Consider the following 19,656-nt stretch of genomic DNA (forward strand, 5'->3'; position numbering starts at 1 on the left):
AAGGTTTATTTTGGCTCATGGTTTCAGGGTTTTCAGTCCACAGCCACTTGTTCCTGTTGTTTTGGGCTTATGGCAAGGCAAAACATCGTGGCAGGGAGTGGATGGTGGAACAAAGCTCCTCACCTCATGGCAGCTGGAAAACAGAAAAAGAGGAAGGAGCCAGGTTCCTAATATACCCTTCAAGGCATACCCCCCAGTTACCTATTTCCTCCAACTAGTCCCTACCTTCTAAAGTTACCACCAGCTTCCATGGGGTCATCAGCTGGGGATCATGTCTTCAACACTTGAGTTTTAGGGGACATGTAAGTGTCCACTCTGAAATTCTGCCCCCCTTTTTTGTTTTCAGGTCCCAGAGTCATTAAGAAATGCTACATGGCAGAGATGGGGAAGAGAAAATTCAAGACTGTTATTAGATGCTACAAAGGTAAGATTAAGCCAGTACATCTACATATAGTAGGAAAAGTGTGGAAGCCCTTATAACATTTTCCAATTTATACTACATATGTTTTATATTTCCCAAATAATTACCCATTTCACATTTTTCTAAATACTGGCACGAAGGTATGTTACTGTTACTAGAAATGTAGAGAAAAATCTTAATATTTTTTCTACCCCTGGAGAAATCTATCTGAATCTCTTGAGATCAGTGCCAACGGGAGTAACATTTTTCATAAAGCTTTTATACAAGTAATGGCAGCTTGTTGACACTTAAATTTATCCTGGTAATTTGTACCTGATATATGGAGTGCTGTAGTTTTTCAAGTGAGTTAAGATTTTCAGATAGCAGAATACCAAGGGATTCTAAGCTTATTAGAGCCCATGGGGTAAGTGATGCTGAGTTTACATGTTGATGAGGGTTATTTTTCATTGCTAATGTAAGTGAAAGACATCTTTAAAAATTCCCAGTGCTTTAAAATGAGACACGTAAATCTCCACGATAGAAAAAGACTGAAAAATTAGAAGATGGTCTAAATCCTTGGAACTTCTGTATTTTTTATTTCTGATTAATAATTATTTGCCACTAAGGTACAAGGCATTGTTCTAATTTATGCAGAAACTATAAAAATTAATTAGATTTTCTATTATTAAATTAAAGCTTTAAGGGGAAAGTGTGCTTAATCTTATTGCCCATGATACCACTAAATTTATTTATATTTTAGTTTTTTGCTTTGTTGAAGACCTCATTATCTTGTGTGTGATATGCAACAAACCCTTTATAAAAGTTGTTGTTCAGCCTTTTAGAGGAAAAAATGTGTCATAGAGAGGCATTGCCAGACTAAAAATTACCTTTTGATGTTTTTCTTTTACAAAATACTTTAAGGTTGTTGATCTAAAAATCAGTAACCCATTTATAGCAATTGCTTTTTGTGTCTCAACTGGTGAGAACAAGAAGTTACTTTTGCTTTTTTTAATTCCATTTTCATAACTTGGACCTGAGCTGATATTGTTATGTGCTATATATAGTATCAATACATGTTTGTGTTTGTAAAGGACTCTGTCCTGGTTTATTAACTACTGATTATTATGAATACTGAAAAAGCATCATTATGTTAGTTAGCTTTATACTGCTGTGGCAATATACTTGAAAAAATGAACTTAAAGAAGGAAAGGTTTATTTTGTCTCATGGTTTCAGTCCACAGTCACTTGGTCCTGTCTCTTTGGGCCTTTTGGTGAGGCAGAACATTATGGCAGAGAGCATGTGATGGAGCATAGCTGCTTCTCTCATGGCATGTGGGAAAGAGAGACAAACAGGCAAGCAGGCAGGCAGGCACATGGGGGAGAGAGGGCGGGTAGAGGAGAGACAGAGACAGGGGCGGGGACGGGGGCAGGCAGGGGACTGACAAGGTGTACCCTTATCAGACATGCCCCCAGTGACCTGCTTCCTCCAACTGGGTTCCACCTCCTAAAGTTTCCACCACCTCCCAATAGCGCCACCAATTGGAGACCAAGTCTTCAACACATGAGTCTTTGGAGGACATTCCAGATCCAAACTATGTCACTAAGTCTGTGTTCTTAATTAAGTATTTTTTTAATTGTTAAAGCACTTTCAATATTAGCAAGCCTAAATTCTAAGCCTTGTTGTTTGTATCTTGTTAATTATTATAGCAACAACCTAAGGTAAGATAATAAAAAAATTTATAATCGGTAAGATAATAGGTAAGGCTAGTTGGGAGATTTGTAGATAATGCTATTTTATAAGCTAACCTAACAAGCATTCGCCGGTATATAAGACACTGTGGTATGTACCATGGGAGATAAAAAGACAAAAGATACTGTTTCTAATCTTAAGAAATTTACTGTGTAAGAGGAAAGACAAAATGTGCTAACAAATAGCTATAGCACAATATAGACTGAAATATTAAAACGTAATATTTCTAAATAAGTACATTAGCCACAATAATAAGAAAAAGTATCAGTTGTGTAAAATCAACATTTTAATTGTAAGACAAAAATATATGCACAAGAAAAGCAAGTGATATATAAATTAAATATATATTATCCTTGTTTGCCAATAATAGAGTAATAGATTACCAACTACAGTAGTGAATGACAATAATAGAGACAGATTAAGTCAAAAGTGTAATACAAGTTAAATCTTTTAAATATTAATTGCAAAAGCTATTTAGAGAAAGTGACTTCCATGTGAGTATTTGTTATTTCTCAGTATTCCTTATATAAATTTAGCTATAAGTTAATTCTGAAGGTGTATTGCTTTACTATGCCAGGCTAAAATCAATGCCTTTGAATTTGTTTTGGGGATATTCATTAGATTACAATGTTGAATCCAGACTTTTAAACTTCTGAAATTCTGTAAAAGCTAATGGGTTGCTTGGTATCATTTTTAACTAGGCTCTCCAGACATGGCCACTGATAGAAAAGAGGAAATGTTGGCATGGTCACGCTGGTGGAGGACTCCACACAGACCCTAAAGAAGGGGTAAGAGAGAAGAGCAAGTAACCGGAAATTCTTTTTGAGGATTGTGCTTACATGGAAGATAGGCACATTTAAGAGTATCATATTCTAATATATTTTGATTGACCCATCAAATTGCATGTTCTTTAATGCAAAACCACATGAACTGACCAATATTATATATATGAAATTTTCTTTGGCTTACAACAAACAAAAATTCATGACTGACTAAAATGGAAAAGGTATTTATTAACCTAAATATTCTTATTTCTCTAAAATAACAGTTTGACTTTGTTATATAATCTGCCCTTATCAATAAATAGGCAAATTAGATTTAGAATTTGTAAATACTTTTCAAGTTTGTGTGTTTGAAGGTTAATATTTTCTCTTTTATATACTTAGATCTTAGAATATCCCCTAGCTTTATAGTAAATCCTCTACCCTGATCCATCTATTTAATTATCCATATTCTTTATCATTATCATTATACAAACATGTTAACCAGTAGGGCTGCTGAAATAAAAAGGTTTAATTGCTCTATACTTTTTCTCAGTGAGGGAAAATATCATTGGAATACTGTTACATATTTCCCCATCTGGCCCTTTTTCTTTGAATTCGCCTTTATTTTCTTCCTCTTTCTTGACCCAACCAGTTTGTGTGTGTGTGTGTGTGTGTGTGTGTATGTCTCTCAAGTAGAAATGTTTTCAGAGTTGGTAGTCAAGTGAACAGATTTTATGTAAAATTTCTTTATAGATTGTAGAGATCTAAGTAAATATTAGTTATTATTGGTAGGAACCAATTGATATGAGTAAGTTTTCAAATGCGTTTCTTCCTCTTTCCTTCATTTCTAATGCAACTTTTTTTTAATTTCAAGGAACTCAAAAGCGTTTTACATTCATGTTTTTATCCCATTTTTGTATATTACTATCCTTCATGGCTGTCTTTAGAAACAGCAAAGTATCATAAGAGAGAATTTTTAAAAATTAGCCAAGTAGTGAGATTTGTTTATCCATGTGTTTATCTTTGGCATGATATTTGACCGTTTTCAGGATCATCTGTCCCCAAGGCCTCTGAAGGATAGCTGCTAATAATGGTCTAAATATAACTAAGGATATGTTGACTAAGGAAGGACAAGTAATCACTTCTCTTTAAGCTCAAGCAACTTCAGGACAATTTCTTTTCCAATAGAATAGAATAAAGCAAAAATTATTGTGATACTTTATATTTGATCATTATTCTTTTATTCTTTTCCCCCTGCCATCTTTGTGTTAATTTAATCTTGTTAGCCAAATAGAATCATAATAACATTTAGAGGTTATGCCAGAAAAGAGGTAATATGGAGTTGTTAAGAGCCTGAGCTCTGGAACCAGACTGCCTGGATTTGAATTGTGGCCCTATCACTGTATAATGGATGGACCTGCACAACTTACTTAATCTCTGTGCTTCAGTTACCTCATCTATAAAATGAGGATGATGATAACACTAAAAGGTATTTAAATGAGTTAATTCCTCACACCACATTAAATTTCTCAAATAGTGCCTAGCACACAGGAAGTATTCAGTAAATATTAACTGCTGTTATTATAATAATGTGAGATTGTAAGGTCTATCCTTTACCATAATCCATTCATTTACAAAGCATGTATTGAATACTTGCTTTGTGCTGAACTCTATGCTGTGTACAGGAAATACAATAATGAACAGGACAAAGTCCCTGCTGTCTAGAAACTTAACATTTTAGATGACAGAATATCTATACCATGTAGAAGTTTAATCAGTCTGAGAAATAATACATTTTACCTTAAAATAAACTGAAATCTCCACTGCTTTCCTTTTTATTCATTTCAACTTGTGTATTTTTAACAACTACTAATCAGAATAACATATCTCAGAATTTATTTCAATCATCTATTTAGCCAATGTGTCTATCATAAAGGGTTTGTGCAAAAGGAGTGATAGTTTCAATATTTGAATACTCCTGTTTTTAAAATAGATGAACTAAGGAATTATTTGTTTTGTCATAGAACTTTAGGATTTTGGAGTTTTATTCTTAAATTTACAATTTTAGTTATATCTCTTTGTAGGAGCATCTGTTAGTGAATTTATTCCTGTGTTCTTAATAAAAACACAATGCAGAACTTAATGAAGGGCCTACCTTCTTTTCTTTCTTTTTTGTGATACTAAGGTTTGAATTCAGGGGCATTCTACCACATCCAACCCTTTTTCATTTTAATTTTGAGACAGGGTCTCTCTAAGTTGCCCAGGCTGGCTTTGAATTTGTGATCTTCCTGCTTCAGCCTCCTAAGTATCTGGGAGTACAAGTTTGAACTACCATGCCTAGCTACTTATTTTTCACTAAGAACTTTGCTTGACATAGTCTTTTTTTATATTAGAAATACTTCTTCTTTGAGTGGATACAATCTGAAGTCAGTATTGCTAAGAAAGATTAGCCAATATTACTGAGAGATTACTAGAGCAATCAGAGAGCTTTGGTACAAATCTTGATGTAATCGGAGGAAGTGAAACAGCAACTTGGAGTATTTAAAATTGGAGGATTGGAAAGATAATAGAATAATGAATCTCTAGGCTTGTTAAAGTGATTGTGCACACAGATGAGAGACAAGAATACCTGGATGACATGGGCAGGCTGTTTTATAACCTGATTTTATACAGCATCAAGCAGCTCTATGATCTTTATTTGATTTCTCAAATTGGCTTCCTTTTGGGATAAAGAATTCACTGACTGGCCAATATGAGCATCAGTGAACTTCGTAGTTATTTTTTTATGGTGAATTAAATGGATTGTCAGGTACAAATCCATTTCAGGTGTAGCATAATCCATTTTTCTCATAGCCTAATCACTACTAGTTAAGCTTTTCATTGAAATTTCAGACCAGCAGAGCTTGGAAAATAAACTGAGTTATAGAGAAAAATAGCAGTAATTGCAAAGCCTTTACTGACAGTTTGTATTTTCTTCAACCATCCCAAACTCATATACCATGTCCCTAAAAATGTAGGGAAAGTTTTCCAGTCACCCTCTTAGTTTTTCAAGTCAAAAGACTACTGAATTTTCTTCTTTTTTTGACCGAACTTTTATCAAGTCATTGTTATCTCTAACAGCATTGAAGTAGTTGTTTTAATTTTTAAATTTTTTTTCAGTTGTTTAAATAGGACACGTACCCCCATTGTTTTCATTTTTTATACATATGGTGCTAAGAATCGAACACAGTGCCTCACATATACTAGGTGAGCACTCTACCACTGAGCCACAACCCCAGCCCTTAATTGTTTACTTAAGTCACCATTAGTTTGAATTGAGGAGACAGTTCTCTTCCTTGGACAGTTTACCTATGCCTGAAATTGTGCTAGATTAATTTTTTTAAGGAGAAGATACTCAGCATATGCCCATATTTTTACAAAACAGATACCATTCTGAAATTGTTTTTGTAGTCTTTTTTCTTTCTTACCACAAGTTTTGTTCCCAAGTAGTTTCTTTCAAAACCAATTACTTGCTTTCTGTGAGTTAGTACATTTCTTGCTATTAAAATTTAGAAATGTCTGTAAAGCCAGAATTCTTGGGTAAATTCCTCATCAACTAAGGAAAAGGTGATTCTGCTATCTTTGTCAAAAGCCCATTTCCTCTCTTCTTACTCTTTCATTTTCTTATCCAAGCCTAAATGAGCTTTGCTCCCTTGAATGGAATTGAGTTCTTGGTGGGAAAATTTGCTGTGCTTCATGCTTGAAAATCTTTTCTGGTGAGTGATATCAAGTTACCTACCTGAGAAGCTACTGTCTGAAAGTTCTACCATGTGAAGCACTCTGGATGTTTTGATTTTTTCTTAAAGTTCTTGTTCCTAGTCTACATTATTATTAACTATAAATTTTCACTTATGACACATTTGGCCATGAAACTTCTCTTCTGCATGTCACACTGTTAAATGAAGCACTGCCACATGTAATCAGTACAATTTGTGACTTTCTAATTATACTCTATTGAGTCAGGTACTTGCAATTTTATTTATGTACAGACATGTGCCTTACAATGAGGTTTCGTGAACAAGGGACCATATGTACAGTGGTGATTCCGCAAGATTCTAATGAAGTTGAAAAACTTATTGCTTAGTGAACACATAGCTAAAGAAGAGTCAAGAGAAAAGGAAACTACAGAAGAAGAAAAGAAGTAATCCTCAAGAAAATTTGAGTGATGGGTTTAGCAGAAGTTTTTGCAGACTGAGCAAGCTCCTTAAAATGTTTGAACACATGACCCCAACATTAAAAGGTTTTCATTAAGAGAAAAGAAGGTTCATGGTGTTTTATATCTGCTTACAAACAAATCTGTGATTAAAAAAAGAAGCAAGCCACCATAGACATATTTCTGATAAAAAAAAAATTATATCTCCTCAATAAGAGCTTCAGGCAGGTCCTTCAAGAAGGGATTTCAGAAGGAAGCATTGTTATCATAGAAAGATGACAATTCCATGGGTGTTAAATGCATTGCCCCTGAAGACCTTCCAGTGGGTCAAGTTGTGGAAGTGGAAGATTTGGTGGTCCTGACCCAGTGTAGGCCTAGATGAATGTGTGTATTTGTGACTTAGTTTTTAACAAAACAGCGTAAAAAAGTTTAAAAAACTTTAACATAGAAAAAGCTTATAGAATAAGGATATAAATAAACTATTTCTCTACAGCTATATAAGGTATTTGTATTTTAAGCTAAGTATTATTACAAAAAAGTTAAAATAACTAAAAAGCATATAAAGTAAAAAGAGTTATAGTAAGCTTAGTTTATCATTAAAGAAAAATATTTTTATAAATTTAGTGTAGCCTATTGTAGAGTATTTATAACGTCTACAGCAGTGTACAGTAATTGCCTAGGCCTTCACATTCACTTACCATTCACTCACTAAAACCCAGAGCAACTTCCAACCTGGAAAACTCCATATTAAGAAACCTAGACAGTTGTACCATTTTATGTATCTATTTATTTTTATTTTTTGTGGTGCCGGGGAATCAAACCCAGGGTCTTAAGCATTATAGGCAGCTACAGGTGTACTGTAGGTGTACTCTACAGCTGAGCTACAGGTGTACCATTTTAAAATCTTTTTTTTTTTTTTTTTTTATTTATTTTATTTCTCGGCGGACACAACATCTTTGTTTGTATGTGGTGCTGAGGATCGAACCCGGGCCGCACGCATGCCAGGCGAGCGCGCTACCGCTTGAGCCACATCCCCAGCCCCTAAAATCTTTTAATATGTACTTTTACTATATCTTTTCTATGGGTAGTTATGTTTAGATACACAAATAGTTACCCTTGTGTTATAGTTACCTACAGTATTCAGTACAGTAATCAGCTGTAAAAGTTTGTGGCCTGGGAGCAATAGCTGTACCATTGTAGCTTAGGTGCATAATAAGCTAGCCCATGTAGGTTTGTTTAAGTACATTCCATGAGGTTCACACAGCAAAATCGTATAACTATGTATTTCTCAGAACATATTCTTATGACTATATTTGTTTTGGGCCTTTTGTGTGTAATTGTGCTGATCTGTCTTCCTGTGTAGATGTTCCTTTCATTATTTCTTTTAACCTATCCAGCTTTGTGAGATTATTTCTTTTAACTTGTCCATCTTTGTTAGGCTTTGAAGCTATATATTAATATGAAATAAGTGAATATTTAAAAATCTGTCAAAATTTTTGGCAGGGGCTGATGTTGTGGCTCAGCAGTAGAGCACTTGCCTAGCATGTGTGAGGCCCTGGGTTCGATCCTCAGCACCACATAAAATACATAAATAAAATAAAGACATTGTGTCCAACTACAACTAAAAAAACAAATTAAAAAAGTTGTGGCAATTTCTTTTCCTTTATTTTTTTTTTTCTTTTTGCAGTGTAGAGATTGGAACCCAGGTTCTTGAGCATGCTAGACAGCCGCTCTACCACTGAGCTACATCCCAATCCCTTTGGTAATTTATAAATTTATCAAGTATTAGATGTACATCCAGGATACTTTTATGAAGATTTTGTTCTTATGTGTTTGAGAATAAATAAATTAATTGAGTGAATATTTATTGAGAATTGTTGCCGATATCAGTCAAGTTTTTTTTCTTTTGGCACCTGCTTTTTTTCTCTTGGGTCACCTTGTTTTCAGTTACTTTCATTTCCCCTGACAGCTCTCTGACGTTACTAAAACTTTTTCTTTTAAACTCATTTCTAAAACAAAAAAGCACAATAGAAATTTGTTATTATTCAAGGATCTTAGTGAGCCAATTCGAATTTCTTCTTTTGTTACCCTTAAGTTTTTGTTTCCTGAATCTAATTACTTTCATGTAATTGTGGCTGTCTTAATTCCAGTATATAGTTGAGACCTTTCTTTAAAAACCTTCATTTCTCATACTGACCACAGTACTAGTTTTACATTATACTGAAGCTTAAAATGTTAGTTCCATGTGTTAAATTTGAGACTATTTAGCTATAGCAAGAAAGCCATGTTGCATACATACTGTTAGCAGGGAGGAAAGTAGATTGACTTCTACTTTTGTGGGCCTTTAAAAAATATTTCCGTAGCATTTACTTTTAGAGAGCTTTAGTTTCATGATATGATCATCACCATTATGTTTTTTAAAATAATTTTAAATTCAATTTATTATGAAAATGATAAACAGAAAAATTAAATTTCATGATTTCTGCTTATATATAAAAAAGACTTAAAGAAAAACTATTACAATATCTTCCATTAGTTACTTCAGGAATTTTGATCCTGGGAGAAAAAACTTCATTTCCTTAAATCATTGCTTCATTTATTTTCCCTATACTATCATGCTATTACTCTTAAGACAGTATTTTCTCATATAACCCAATTTCTTGTCATATTCCTTGACTATTTCTTGTATTTCTCATCCTCTCTTTAAAAATGTGGTCTTACAGGCCTGACATGGTGAAATCAGTGCTGGGCAAGGCCCCTCAACCCCTAACATCAGGCCAAAACTCATGGGGTTCTCAACCACTGGATTTCCATTCAGCCAGTTGGCTGACTGCCTCCTGCTCCTCTTCCAGCCTCGGGCAGCAGAACTGGGAGAAGAATTCTGCCCACTGTGAGTGGGGCACCAGACCTTGCACAAAGCTTTGTCTCAGAGCCCAATGCCTAGCCAACTATGGTGAGAACCACCGCTTGATAGAAACTTGAAGTCTTATATACAGGCCTGAGCTAACAGATGGAGCCTCCAGACCAGCTCACGCGCCCAGTGGAAGCCTGCGTGTTTGCAGGGCAGACTGGAGTTTTGGCTGTATTTCCAGCCTTGGAGTGGACCCAGGACAGACCTACCCTCCCCCCCCCCAAGATTGTGCAGGGCCTTGCAGCTGTGAAACTGAGAGGCAGCCCAATTTAGCATCAGCCTTAGGGGCCAAGAAACTATCTCTGCCACCTGTCCCCCAACTTTGGGCAGCACAGATATTGCCAGGCCAGTGTGCACAATTGGGCTCTAGAGCTGCCCCAGCACCAGGCAGAGACTTATGCCCCATGTGTCAGCTTATATCACTCCCAGCTGCATCATGGGCCCCAGTCTACCCCTGAGACCATGCAGGTCTTTGCCACTGTGAGACCCAGGAGCAAACCAGCTTAAGGTCAGCCTAGGGGACCAAGGGACTGACTTCACTAACACTACCCAGCCTCAGGCAGCATAGCTTGGTGTGAGACTCTAAGCTCTGGGGTAAGACAGATGGAAAATACAAGATTTTGCCCTGAAACTCAATACTGGGCTGCTGAAACCTAACCCTGGGCAGATCCCAGCAGAATCAACATTGCTAAAATATCCATACTACCCAGTGATACATAGATTCAATGCAGTCCCTATCAAAATACCAAAGGCATTCTTCACAGAACCAGAAAATAAATTCTAAAATCCATATGGAACCACAAAAATCTGAATAGTCAAAACCATCTTGATCAAAAAGAACACAGCAGGAGAAATTATACTACCTAACTTCAGAATATACTACAATGCTGTGGTCATCAATACAGCATGGTATTTGCATAAAACCAGACACATAGACAAATGGAGTAGATTAAAGAGCCTAGAAGTAAACCTATACATCTACAGCCAACTGATTTTTCACAAAGGTGCTAAGAACATATATTGGAGAAAGGACAGTGTTTCCGAAATTGCATATCTACATATAGATCAATGAAGCTATACCTCTATCTGTCACCAGTTACAAAAGTCCACTCAAACTGCATCAAATAATTAATTGCAAGACATGACACTACTAGAAGAAAATGTAGCAAAACACTCTAGTACATTGAAATGGACAAGGATTTTTCAGACAAATCCCCAAAGCAAAAAGGGACAAATGGGATTACATCAAGCAAAAAGTCTTCTGCATGGCAAAGGAAATCATTGATGGAGTGCAGAGACAGCCTATAAAACAAGAGAAAATATTTGCAAACTGTAATGTGACAAGGGGTTGCTATCCAGAATAAATAAGGAACTCTAATAACTCAGTAGCAGAGAGAGAGAGAGAGAGAGAGAGAGAAAAGAAAGAAAAAAGTGAAAATATGAGCACTAGATCTAAATAAACTTTTCTCAAAGAAAATATACAAATGGGGCCAACAGGTATCACTCAGTATCATTAATCATCAGGGAAATGCAAATCAACATTTCCTTACAATCAGCTATCACCCCACCCTGGTAAGAAAGGCTATTATAAAAAAGATTAAAGATGCACACCATTGGTAGTAATGTAATGTAAATTCATTCAATCATTGTGGAAAACAGGATGGAAATTCCTCAAAAAATTAAAAATAGAACTACATATGATAGAGCAACCCCATGCCTAGGTTTGAATACACAAAAGAATAGAAATCAGTATATCTGCACTCCAAGGTTCATGGTAGCACTATTCACAGTAGCCAAGAAATGATAACAGCCTAAGTCTCCATCAACTGATAAATGGATAAAGACATTTTGGTACATGTACAGCAGTGGAATACTATTTAGCCATAAAAAGGAATGAAATTCTGTCATTTGCATTAACATGGATAGAACTGGAAATCAATCATTATGTTAAATGAGATAAGCCAGGAATACAAAGAGAAGTACCACATGATCACTCATGTGGAATCTAAAAAAAAATCGATCTCAAAGAAGTTGAGATAGAATGTGGTAACCAAAGGCTGGGGAGAATAGAGGGAAGGTAGGAACTGGGAAAAGTCAATCAGTATGTATCTAAGCTACAGTTATGTAGGAACAAGATGTTCTGGTATACTGTTTATTGAACAATAGGGTGATTATAGGTAATAAAAGTATACCATACATTTCAGAAAACTAGAATAAAGAATTCTGGAAGATTTTACCATAAATAAATTATACATGTTTGGGAGATTTTTACCTGAATTAAACATTACACATTACATACATGTATTGAAATATCACATTGCCCCATTAATATGTATAGTTTTTATACTTTAATGAACCAGTTAAGAAAATTAATTTAAAAACAACAACAAAAGAAGAACATGGTCTTAAAGAGGTATGTATACTATTGGTGTTATCTGTTTATATCCTACTGAATTGGAGTGAAAAGTGTTGCTAATTCAGTCCCAAGCTAGCGGCTGGTCTCTTTCTAGTTTTAAATAATCCTTTTGTCTTTCAGGATTACCCTTGGGTGTCCAGTATTAATTAACTGAGGTAATTTTGAAAGATGGTGTATTATCTTTCAGGATCTTTATTGAGGCCACCGATTTTATTTTACTCTTATACAACAGGAGTAAGTTGGTTTAAATTTTCTTTAAAAATGTGCCTCAGTAGCATCTGAAATGCCTCATTGATTTGGCCTCCACTTTTTTTTAAAAAAAAAAGACATTATTTTTCAAACTTTATAGTTTATCTAAACTATAGCTGAAGTCATGTCCTTTACAGCTTAATGGACTCATAATGCATGATTACACAACTTCAGAACCCATTTTGTTAAATGAAGTGGTGACATTTTATGCACTATTAAGCCAACTAGAATAATTTTCTTGCTCTTAGCCATAACTTCTCTGTGTCCTTATTGAAAAAATTCTGGGGTGTGTTGTAGAAGGTTTTGACAGGAGAGAGTGTTTCTAAAGATATGTGGAAACAGGGCCTTTTTACCATTAGTCCATCAAGAAAAATATGGCAGAAAAAAATTCATGCAATGGGAAAGTGGTTGAAATGCCCCAGTTTGTGTTATAATGCATTAAGTTATATTTATTTTGTAATAGTTCGATTGGAAAAGTGAATTTTAAAATTACTGCCTTATTTCCTTTTTTTAATGCCTTACCAGTTATAAGAGCACTAGTGTGTGTGTGTGTGTGTGCGCGCGCGCGCGCATATGTGTGTGTGTGAAATAAAAGTATTAAAAACTATACTTTTAGCATTTCATATTTGTGCCATCTTATTTATTTAAAGCATTTCAGGTTGGTAGTCCTTCTGTTTTCAGTACAATATGAACAGTTTTATTTCTGTTATGTTTTGCACAATAAACTGCCTAAAAGACTAGCAAAATAATTTTCTGAGCCCTATGGGGATAATCATAATATAAAAGTACCCTGTATTATATAATGTTCTGTCTTGGGTTTCTTATATGTTGACAGTTTTCCCTATTCCTTGCTGTGAAAATATACTTGAAATTGTATAACTCTTTCCCCTTTGAAATGAATTAATTTTTTTTATTATGTGTAAATTATAGAAAATACAAGGAACCAAAAAGAAGAATATAAAAAATTATCAAAGATTCCACCCACTCCAGCTACTGTTGTTAACACTTTGGGGGGTCTTGCTTTCTGGATCCGTTTGTATGTACATGTGACTCATTCATATGTCATGTTTTTTCCCCACAAAATAAGTTTTTTATTCTGTTTTTATCCATTTAACATGTTTTTGCGTCACTACATATATTTCTGAATGAATGTGTTTTGTTATATGTATTCACTCTAATTTGTTTATGCTATTCTACAATGTTGATCATTTACACTATTTCCAATTTTATTTCTATTAAAACAGCATGAACATAAACATCCTTCTAACTAAATTTTCATTCCTTTATGCAATACTCATTGAGTAACTACTGTATGTCAGCCACTACATTTGGTACTGGATTACAACTGTGAGTACAAAACACAGAGTTACTACTCACATGAAATTTAAATTCTAGCAGGAGAGTGGATGTCAATCAAGTGATCATACTGCTGTATAGGTAGATTATAACTGAAGTGGATCCTTTTGAAAAGGTTGTAGGGCTGGGAAGGGATGTATTGCAAAAGGAGATTATTCTAGACACAGTGAACACTATTGCACAAAGGCCCTTTAGCAGGAGGGATTATGGAATGTTAGAGGAACTAAAAGAAAGCCAGTGCAGCAAGTGCAGTGCTATAAGTCATGACTGAAAAGGAGTCAGGGGCCAAGCTAAGCAGAGCCTTGTAAGCTATGTTATAGGCTTTGTTCTTTATTCCAAGGATGATTGGATGCTGCCTAATGGCTTTAAGCTGGAAGTGCTATCTGATTACAGGTGAATTTATTAGATAGGGAACAGAGTAGATGCAGGGAGATAATTTAGGAGGTCATTGCAGTGACTGAATCACTGTGAGTATTGATGATAGCTTGGTGGTATGTTGGTGGTAGGCAAATTCAAGAGATTTTCAAGAGGTAAAGTTGATTCAACTTGGGGCATATTTTAAAGATGTTTTTAGCATAAGTTCCCAGAAGTTGAATTTTTGAGACAAAGGGCAGAATTATTTTAAAGGCTTAAAATAGATATCAGATTGCTTTCTAAGATTATTTCAGAGTACTCTTCATTAATAGTGCATTAGAATGCTTATTTCTGTACACCATCACCAGCAATGAGAATCATCTTTTCTTTTTCTTTTTTGAAACTTTTCCAGAAATTGAGTTAATATTTCAACTTTTTGAATGGGGACTTTTATACCAAGTATAAGGATGTAGTGTGTGTGTGTGTGCGTGTGTCACACACACACACACACACACATCCTTATTTTGGTTTTAGGAAGTATAGATATGATTCTTTTTGCGGGTGGGCAATTGAACCTAGAGGTTCACTTAACTACTTAGCCACATCCCCAGACCATTTTTAATATTTTACATAGAGACAGGGTCTGTCTGAGTTGCTTAGGGCCTCACTAAGTTTCCGAGACTGACTTTGAATTCGTAATCATCCTGCCTCGGCCTCTGGAGCCACTGGGATTAAAGACATGTGCCACCATGCTTAGTTGGATATGATTCTTCTTCTTTTTTTGGGGGGGTTACTATGGATTGAACTCAGGGGTACTCAACCACTGAGCCACATCCCCAGCCCTTTTTTTGTATTTTTTTTATTTAGAGATAGGGTCTCACTGAATTGCTTAGTGCCTCGCCATTGCTGAGGCTGGCTTTGAACTCATGATCCTCCTGCCTCAGCCTCCCGAGCAGCTGGGATTACAGGCATGCACCAACACACCCAGCTTGGATATGATTCTTAATATTCCACCTCTAAAGCCGAAACCAAAACCAAAAGACTTAATGGAACTGTTGCCCCAGGAAGATGGAAAAAAGAAAAATGTGAGCTGAATTTAGGGTAGATTGATTATGACTGGAAAATTGCATTTTTGTTGACATTTTTAATAACCACCTCTGCTTAATATAGCCAGTACCAAAACCCCTACTTTCCTAAATGCAATATTGTAATTCTTCTTTACCATGAGTTTGAACCTAGGATTCCAAAATTGACTACAAAGGTGGAAATATTTGTAAAGTTATATGTAGTGGTATATGGCTTAATAGATAAAAAAATAAAAAATAAATGTATAGTACATGCCCCCTTGCCATTACTCAACTATTTTTTAGTATTATGTGGATTACTATAGTTAAAAGTAAGAAATCTAAGAGAAATGAGTAGCTTTTTAAAAAAAAACAATTGAAATAGTTTATTTTTCTCCAAAGTATCTTAAGTTTGGAAATAATGGCCTTAGATTTATAATAAAAGTTATATATAAAATTTTGTGTATTTCTCAAGTATTTGCATAATTCTACATTACTAACCTATGGTTACATTTGGAATGACATTTTATTGCTTTGTTTTCTCTCTTTGAACAGTTAAAAGATGTTGATACTCGGAAAATCATAAAAGCAATGCTTTCATATGTATGGCCCAAAGACAGACCAGATCTACGAGCTAGAGTTGCCATTTCCTTAGGATTTTTGGGTGGTGCAAAGGTAAGAAGGAGAGAAATGTATTGTTTTGTTGCTGTGCTAAGAAATACTGGGACATTCTGTAGTCATTGTAGTCATGAACTCTGAGTTAGTATAAGCCACACCTCGGGAAGCATGGCCAACTTTTAGGATCATCGTTTAGTTTATATAATTATTTTATGCAATGAGCAGAAATTATATGGTAATATATTATCTCTAGATCATACATCTAACAGCTTTAACTTAATGGAATTCGCTCCTAAAATCCAATATAAAATACAGGAACATTGGTTGTAACAAAACTCAAGGAACTTTATAAAAGACATTCCTCAGAGTCATCTTGGCTCTTTTTTAATACATATTTTTGAGTCAGTATGGTCCCCAGTTCCCAGTAAATTAAAAAGAAGATGAAGGAATTTTAGGTGCTTGATAGCCTTAAGTGGTAAATAACAGTTCAACATCAAGGGGAAAAATGGGAAACTGAATAAAGAGGAAACAAAAAGCCACAAAAGTTGGGTGTGTTCATTATAGGGATTCTGTAATTCAGCAGCCTATTTTTCATTATACTGTAAAGCAAAGTTGTAATGACAACTGAGTTTTCAAGGAAATAATATTTATTTTCAATTTATTCAGATTAAAAAATCAGGCACATATACATTGAAAGGTATAATATATTGTCACCATGTAGAATGTGGTCTCTGGAGTCAGACTGCCTGGACTCTAATTAACCTTGTAATCTTGGGCAAGTTGCTTTGTCTCCATGCCTCAGTTTCCTAATTTATAAAACTGGGTTATTATAAAGATTAAGTAAATTAACATTCAAAAAGCTTAGAACTATACCTGGTGGGTAGTTAAATATAAATGTTAAAATAAAATTTAAATGTTCAAAACTATGGTAAAAAGTGTTTGCATAAAATATAAATGAAATTGGCAATAATTTGGTTATTCTTTTTATATATGAAGATTAATAGTTTGTTTAAAACCTGGGTCTTGCCACTTCTTTCTTTCCTGTATCACATTTCCTTCTATTTACACATTCTTTTCCCTACTCTGAAAATATATTGACAACTTATAACTACTGTTCTTGGCATTGCATTTAAATATAACTAAAGCTAATTTCTTCCCACAATTCATACAGATTATGGCCACTTTTATTTTATTGCTTTAATACAAAGTAGGTCATAAATGATTTAAAGAACTACCAGCCAAGTGTTGTTTTAGGGTAAAGATAGAAGTAATCACTATGACGAGAAATCAGGAAGTGTTACACAGAGGAGATGGCATCTGAGACAGGCCTGGATCAAGGAGTAGGATTGTTACAGGCATAGAAATAATTTAAACGATGGTCTAGGGAAAGCATGTAGAATGTATAGAGAAGTGAATGGTCTATCTTGCCTCCAATGAGGGAAAACTGTTTTAGAGGAATGGGAAGTAAGCTTGGAAATAAATAGAGCTCCTGATGTTAAATGCCTTAACTGTAAAACAAAACAACAACAGTATATATATTTAATTATATAAGAAATAGGAACTTTTATTTGTTTCTTTATTTTTGCGGTGCTGGGAATCGAATCCAGGGCCATGTGCATGCGAGGCAAGCATTCTACCAACTGAGCTATATCCCCAACCCCTTGGAACCTTTATTTTGAGGAGAAAATTAATAAAGTTAGAGTTATGCTTTAGGGAATTATTCTGGCCCTGTTGTAGAAGACAGATTAAAGTAGAGATACCATTCAGTTCATACATTTTTTTCAGATAATATTTACCAATTAGTTATGAGGCTAAAGTAATAATCTAGGTAAGTAGTAATAGCAGTTTGTACTAGAGTGATGGTAAAATGGTACCGTGGAAGGAAAATATGTCAGAGATGTGAGGTAGAGTCAACAACACTTAACAATGGTTGTTTATTAGAAGTAAAAAAAAAAAAGGAATAGGGTTCATAGATGATGCCAAAATTAAGACAATAATAATGCCTTTAACAAATAGGGACCAAGTCAGGAGATCTTGTTTAGGAAATGCAGATCTTGCTTTTGGACACGTTAAGTTTTAGATGCTAGTAGAACATCTAAATAGAGCAGTTGAACTGATAATATAAAAGCAAGACAAGCTGGGGTTATCACTCAGTGATAGAGCGCTTGCCTAGCACATGTGAGGCACTGGGTCCAATCCTCAGCACCACGTAAAAATAAATAAAAGTGTGTCCATCTACAACTAAAAATTTTTTTAGTAATGCAAGACAAGATCAAGAAGGAGCCCAGGGTTAGAGATTCAAGAGGTGAATGTTGAAACAATGCAAATTTGTGAGTTCACCAAAGAAAAGAACAGAAATAGAAGACTACTCATGACAGAGCCTTTGTAGTAGAATCTGGGAAGGAATAATTGAAGAGGTAAGAGTAAAACGAAAGTAATTCATAATCAGATTCTCCATTTTCATGTCTCCTTTCTCATCAGTAGGCACTGTTGAATATTCTCACAATGAATCTGACCCATTCCCAAAAGAGTACTTACTTAAATCAACATGCTGAGCAACAGATCAAGAATCCCATGCTTTATTCTATTTGTTTAAGCTGAACAGAGAAAATGATATTACAAATCTAATTTTGGTAGCTAATGTTAAAATTTTTAAACTTTCATTTCATTTTTAGCACAGTACTGGCTGCTGGATTGTCCTTAACATATGAATTACTTAAGGATAAATATGATTCTGTGCTGTTATGCAAGGCAAAATTAGCAAATTGGCCTTTATTTGTTTATTGGCTGAATGTATATACCTTGCTGACAAGTTAAAGAAAGATGATTTTCTGGACTTTCCTTTGACTTAAAGAGAACAGGTTAGAGCAAGACTAATTAAGCTAGTCAAAAGGAAGAGTCTTAAATAATGACATTTATATTAGGATTTATTTTTAGAGTGAGTTCCAATGCTTCAGAAATATGGAGTTCTGTTGCTTGGTGACATGTCAGTATTGGTATGAAATCTAGATCTAAACTAACTTCCTTAAGGGCTGAAATATTATTAGAACGCAAATTTATTTTGTTATTCAGTCAATATATACTGGATATCCACAGAATGGAAAGTGTTGTACTAAACTCTTATAAATTAATTGCAAATAAATACAAATGAATATCGAAAATCCTTAAAACATGTTTGATTGCTTTTGAATCAAGAAAATAAGAAATTGCCAGATGTTATGAGGAGTGCCTTCTAGTACTTTCAAAGAATATAGTAACAATTTTCTTTTTACTAGACAAGAAATAGACCATAGAATAATAATTTGATGCATTCAGAACATAGCATTAACCATTGTAAACACCCATTTTCCAGCTTGTAGACTATTCTCAGTTTAAAATTGATCACTCTTCCAAATCTCCAAAAACTGAGTATTGTTTTTTTTAGCAGTATTGCAAGTGTGCTTTATAACTGGTGTGCAAAGATGGATTGTTATTCCTTTTTGTTCCTTGGCTTCCTATTTTTCCTTCAAACCTGATTGCACACTTTGACCTGTAAACACTTTGGAGTAATTAAGACCCATTGTACTCTGGTCTTCTCTGATC

At 34.7% G+C, this 19,656-nt stretch overlaps 1 protein-coding gene across 2 annotated transcripts in view; it reads left to right on the forward strand.

The window, feature by feature from the left end:
• Positions 1–19,656, forward strand: part of Abcb7 (ATP binding cassette subfamily B member 7) — a 90,945-nt gene that overhangs the window by 40,954 nt on the left and 30,335 nt on the right. Inside the window, exons 2-4 of one of the 2 annotated variants that reach the window (XM_015505845.2) lie at positions 347–424; positions 2,852–2,938; positions 16,012–16,131. In XM_015505845.2, coding sequence (XP_015361331.2) covers positions 347–424; positions 2,852–2,938; positions 16,012–16,131 — 285 coding nt within the window. The remainder of the gene's footprint in view (positions 1–346; positions 425–2,851; positions 2,939–16,011; positions 16,132–19,656) is intronic. The other variant, XM_048797461.1, reaches the window with a different exon arrangement.

Source organism: Marmota marmota, unplaced genomic scaffold, assembly GCF_001458135.2.
Source record: "Marmota marmota marmota unplaced genomic scaffold, marMar, whole genome shotgun sequence".
Taxonomy (NCBI): domain Eukaryota; kingdom Metazoa; phylum Chordata; class Mammalia; order Rodentia; family Sciuridae; genus Marmota; species Marmota marmota.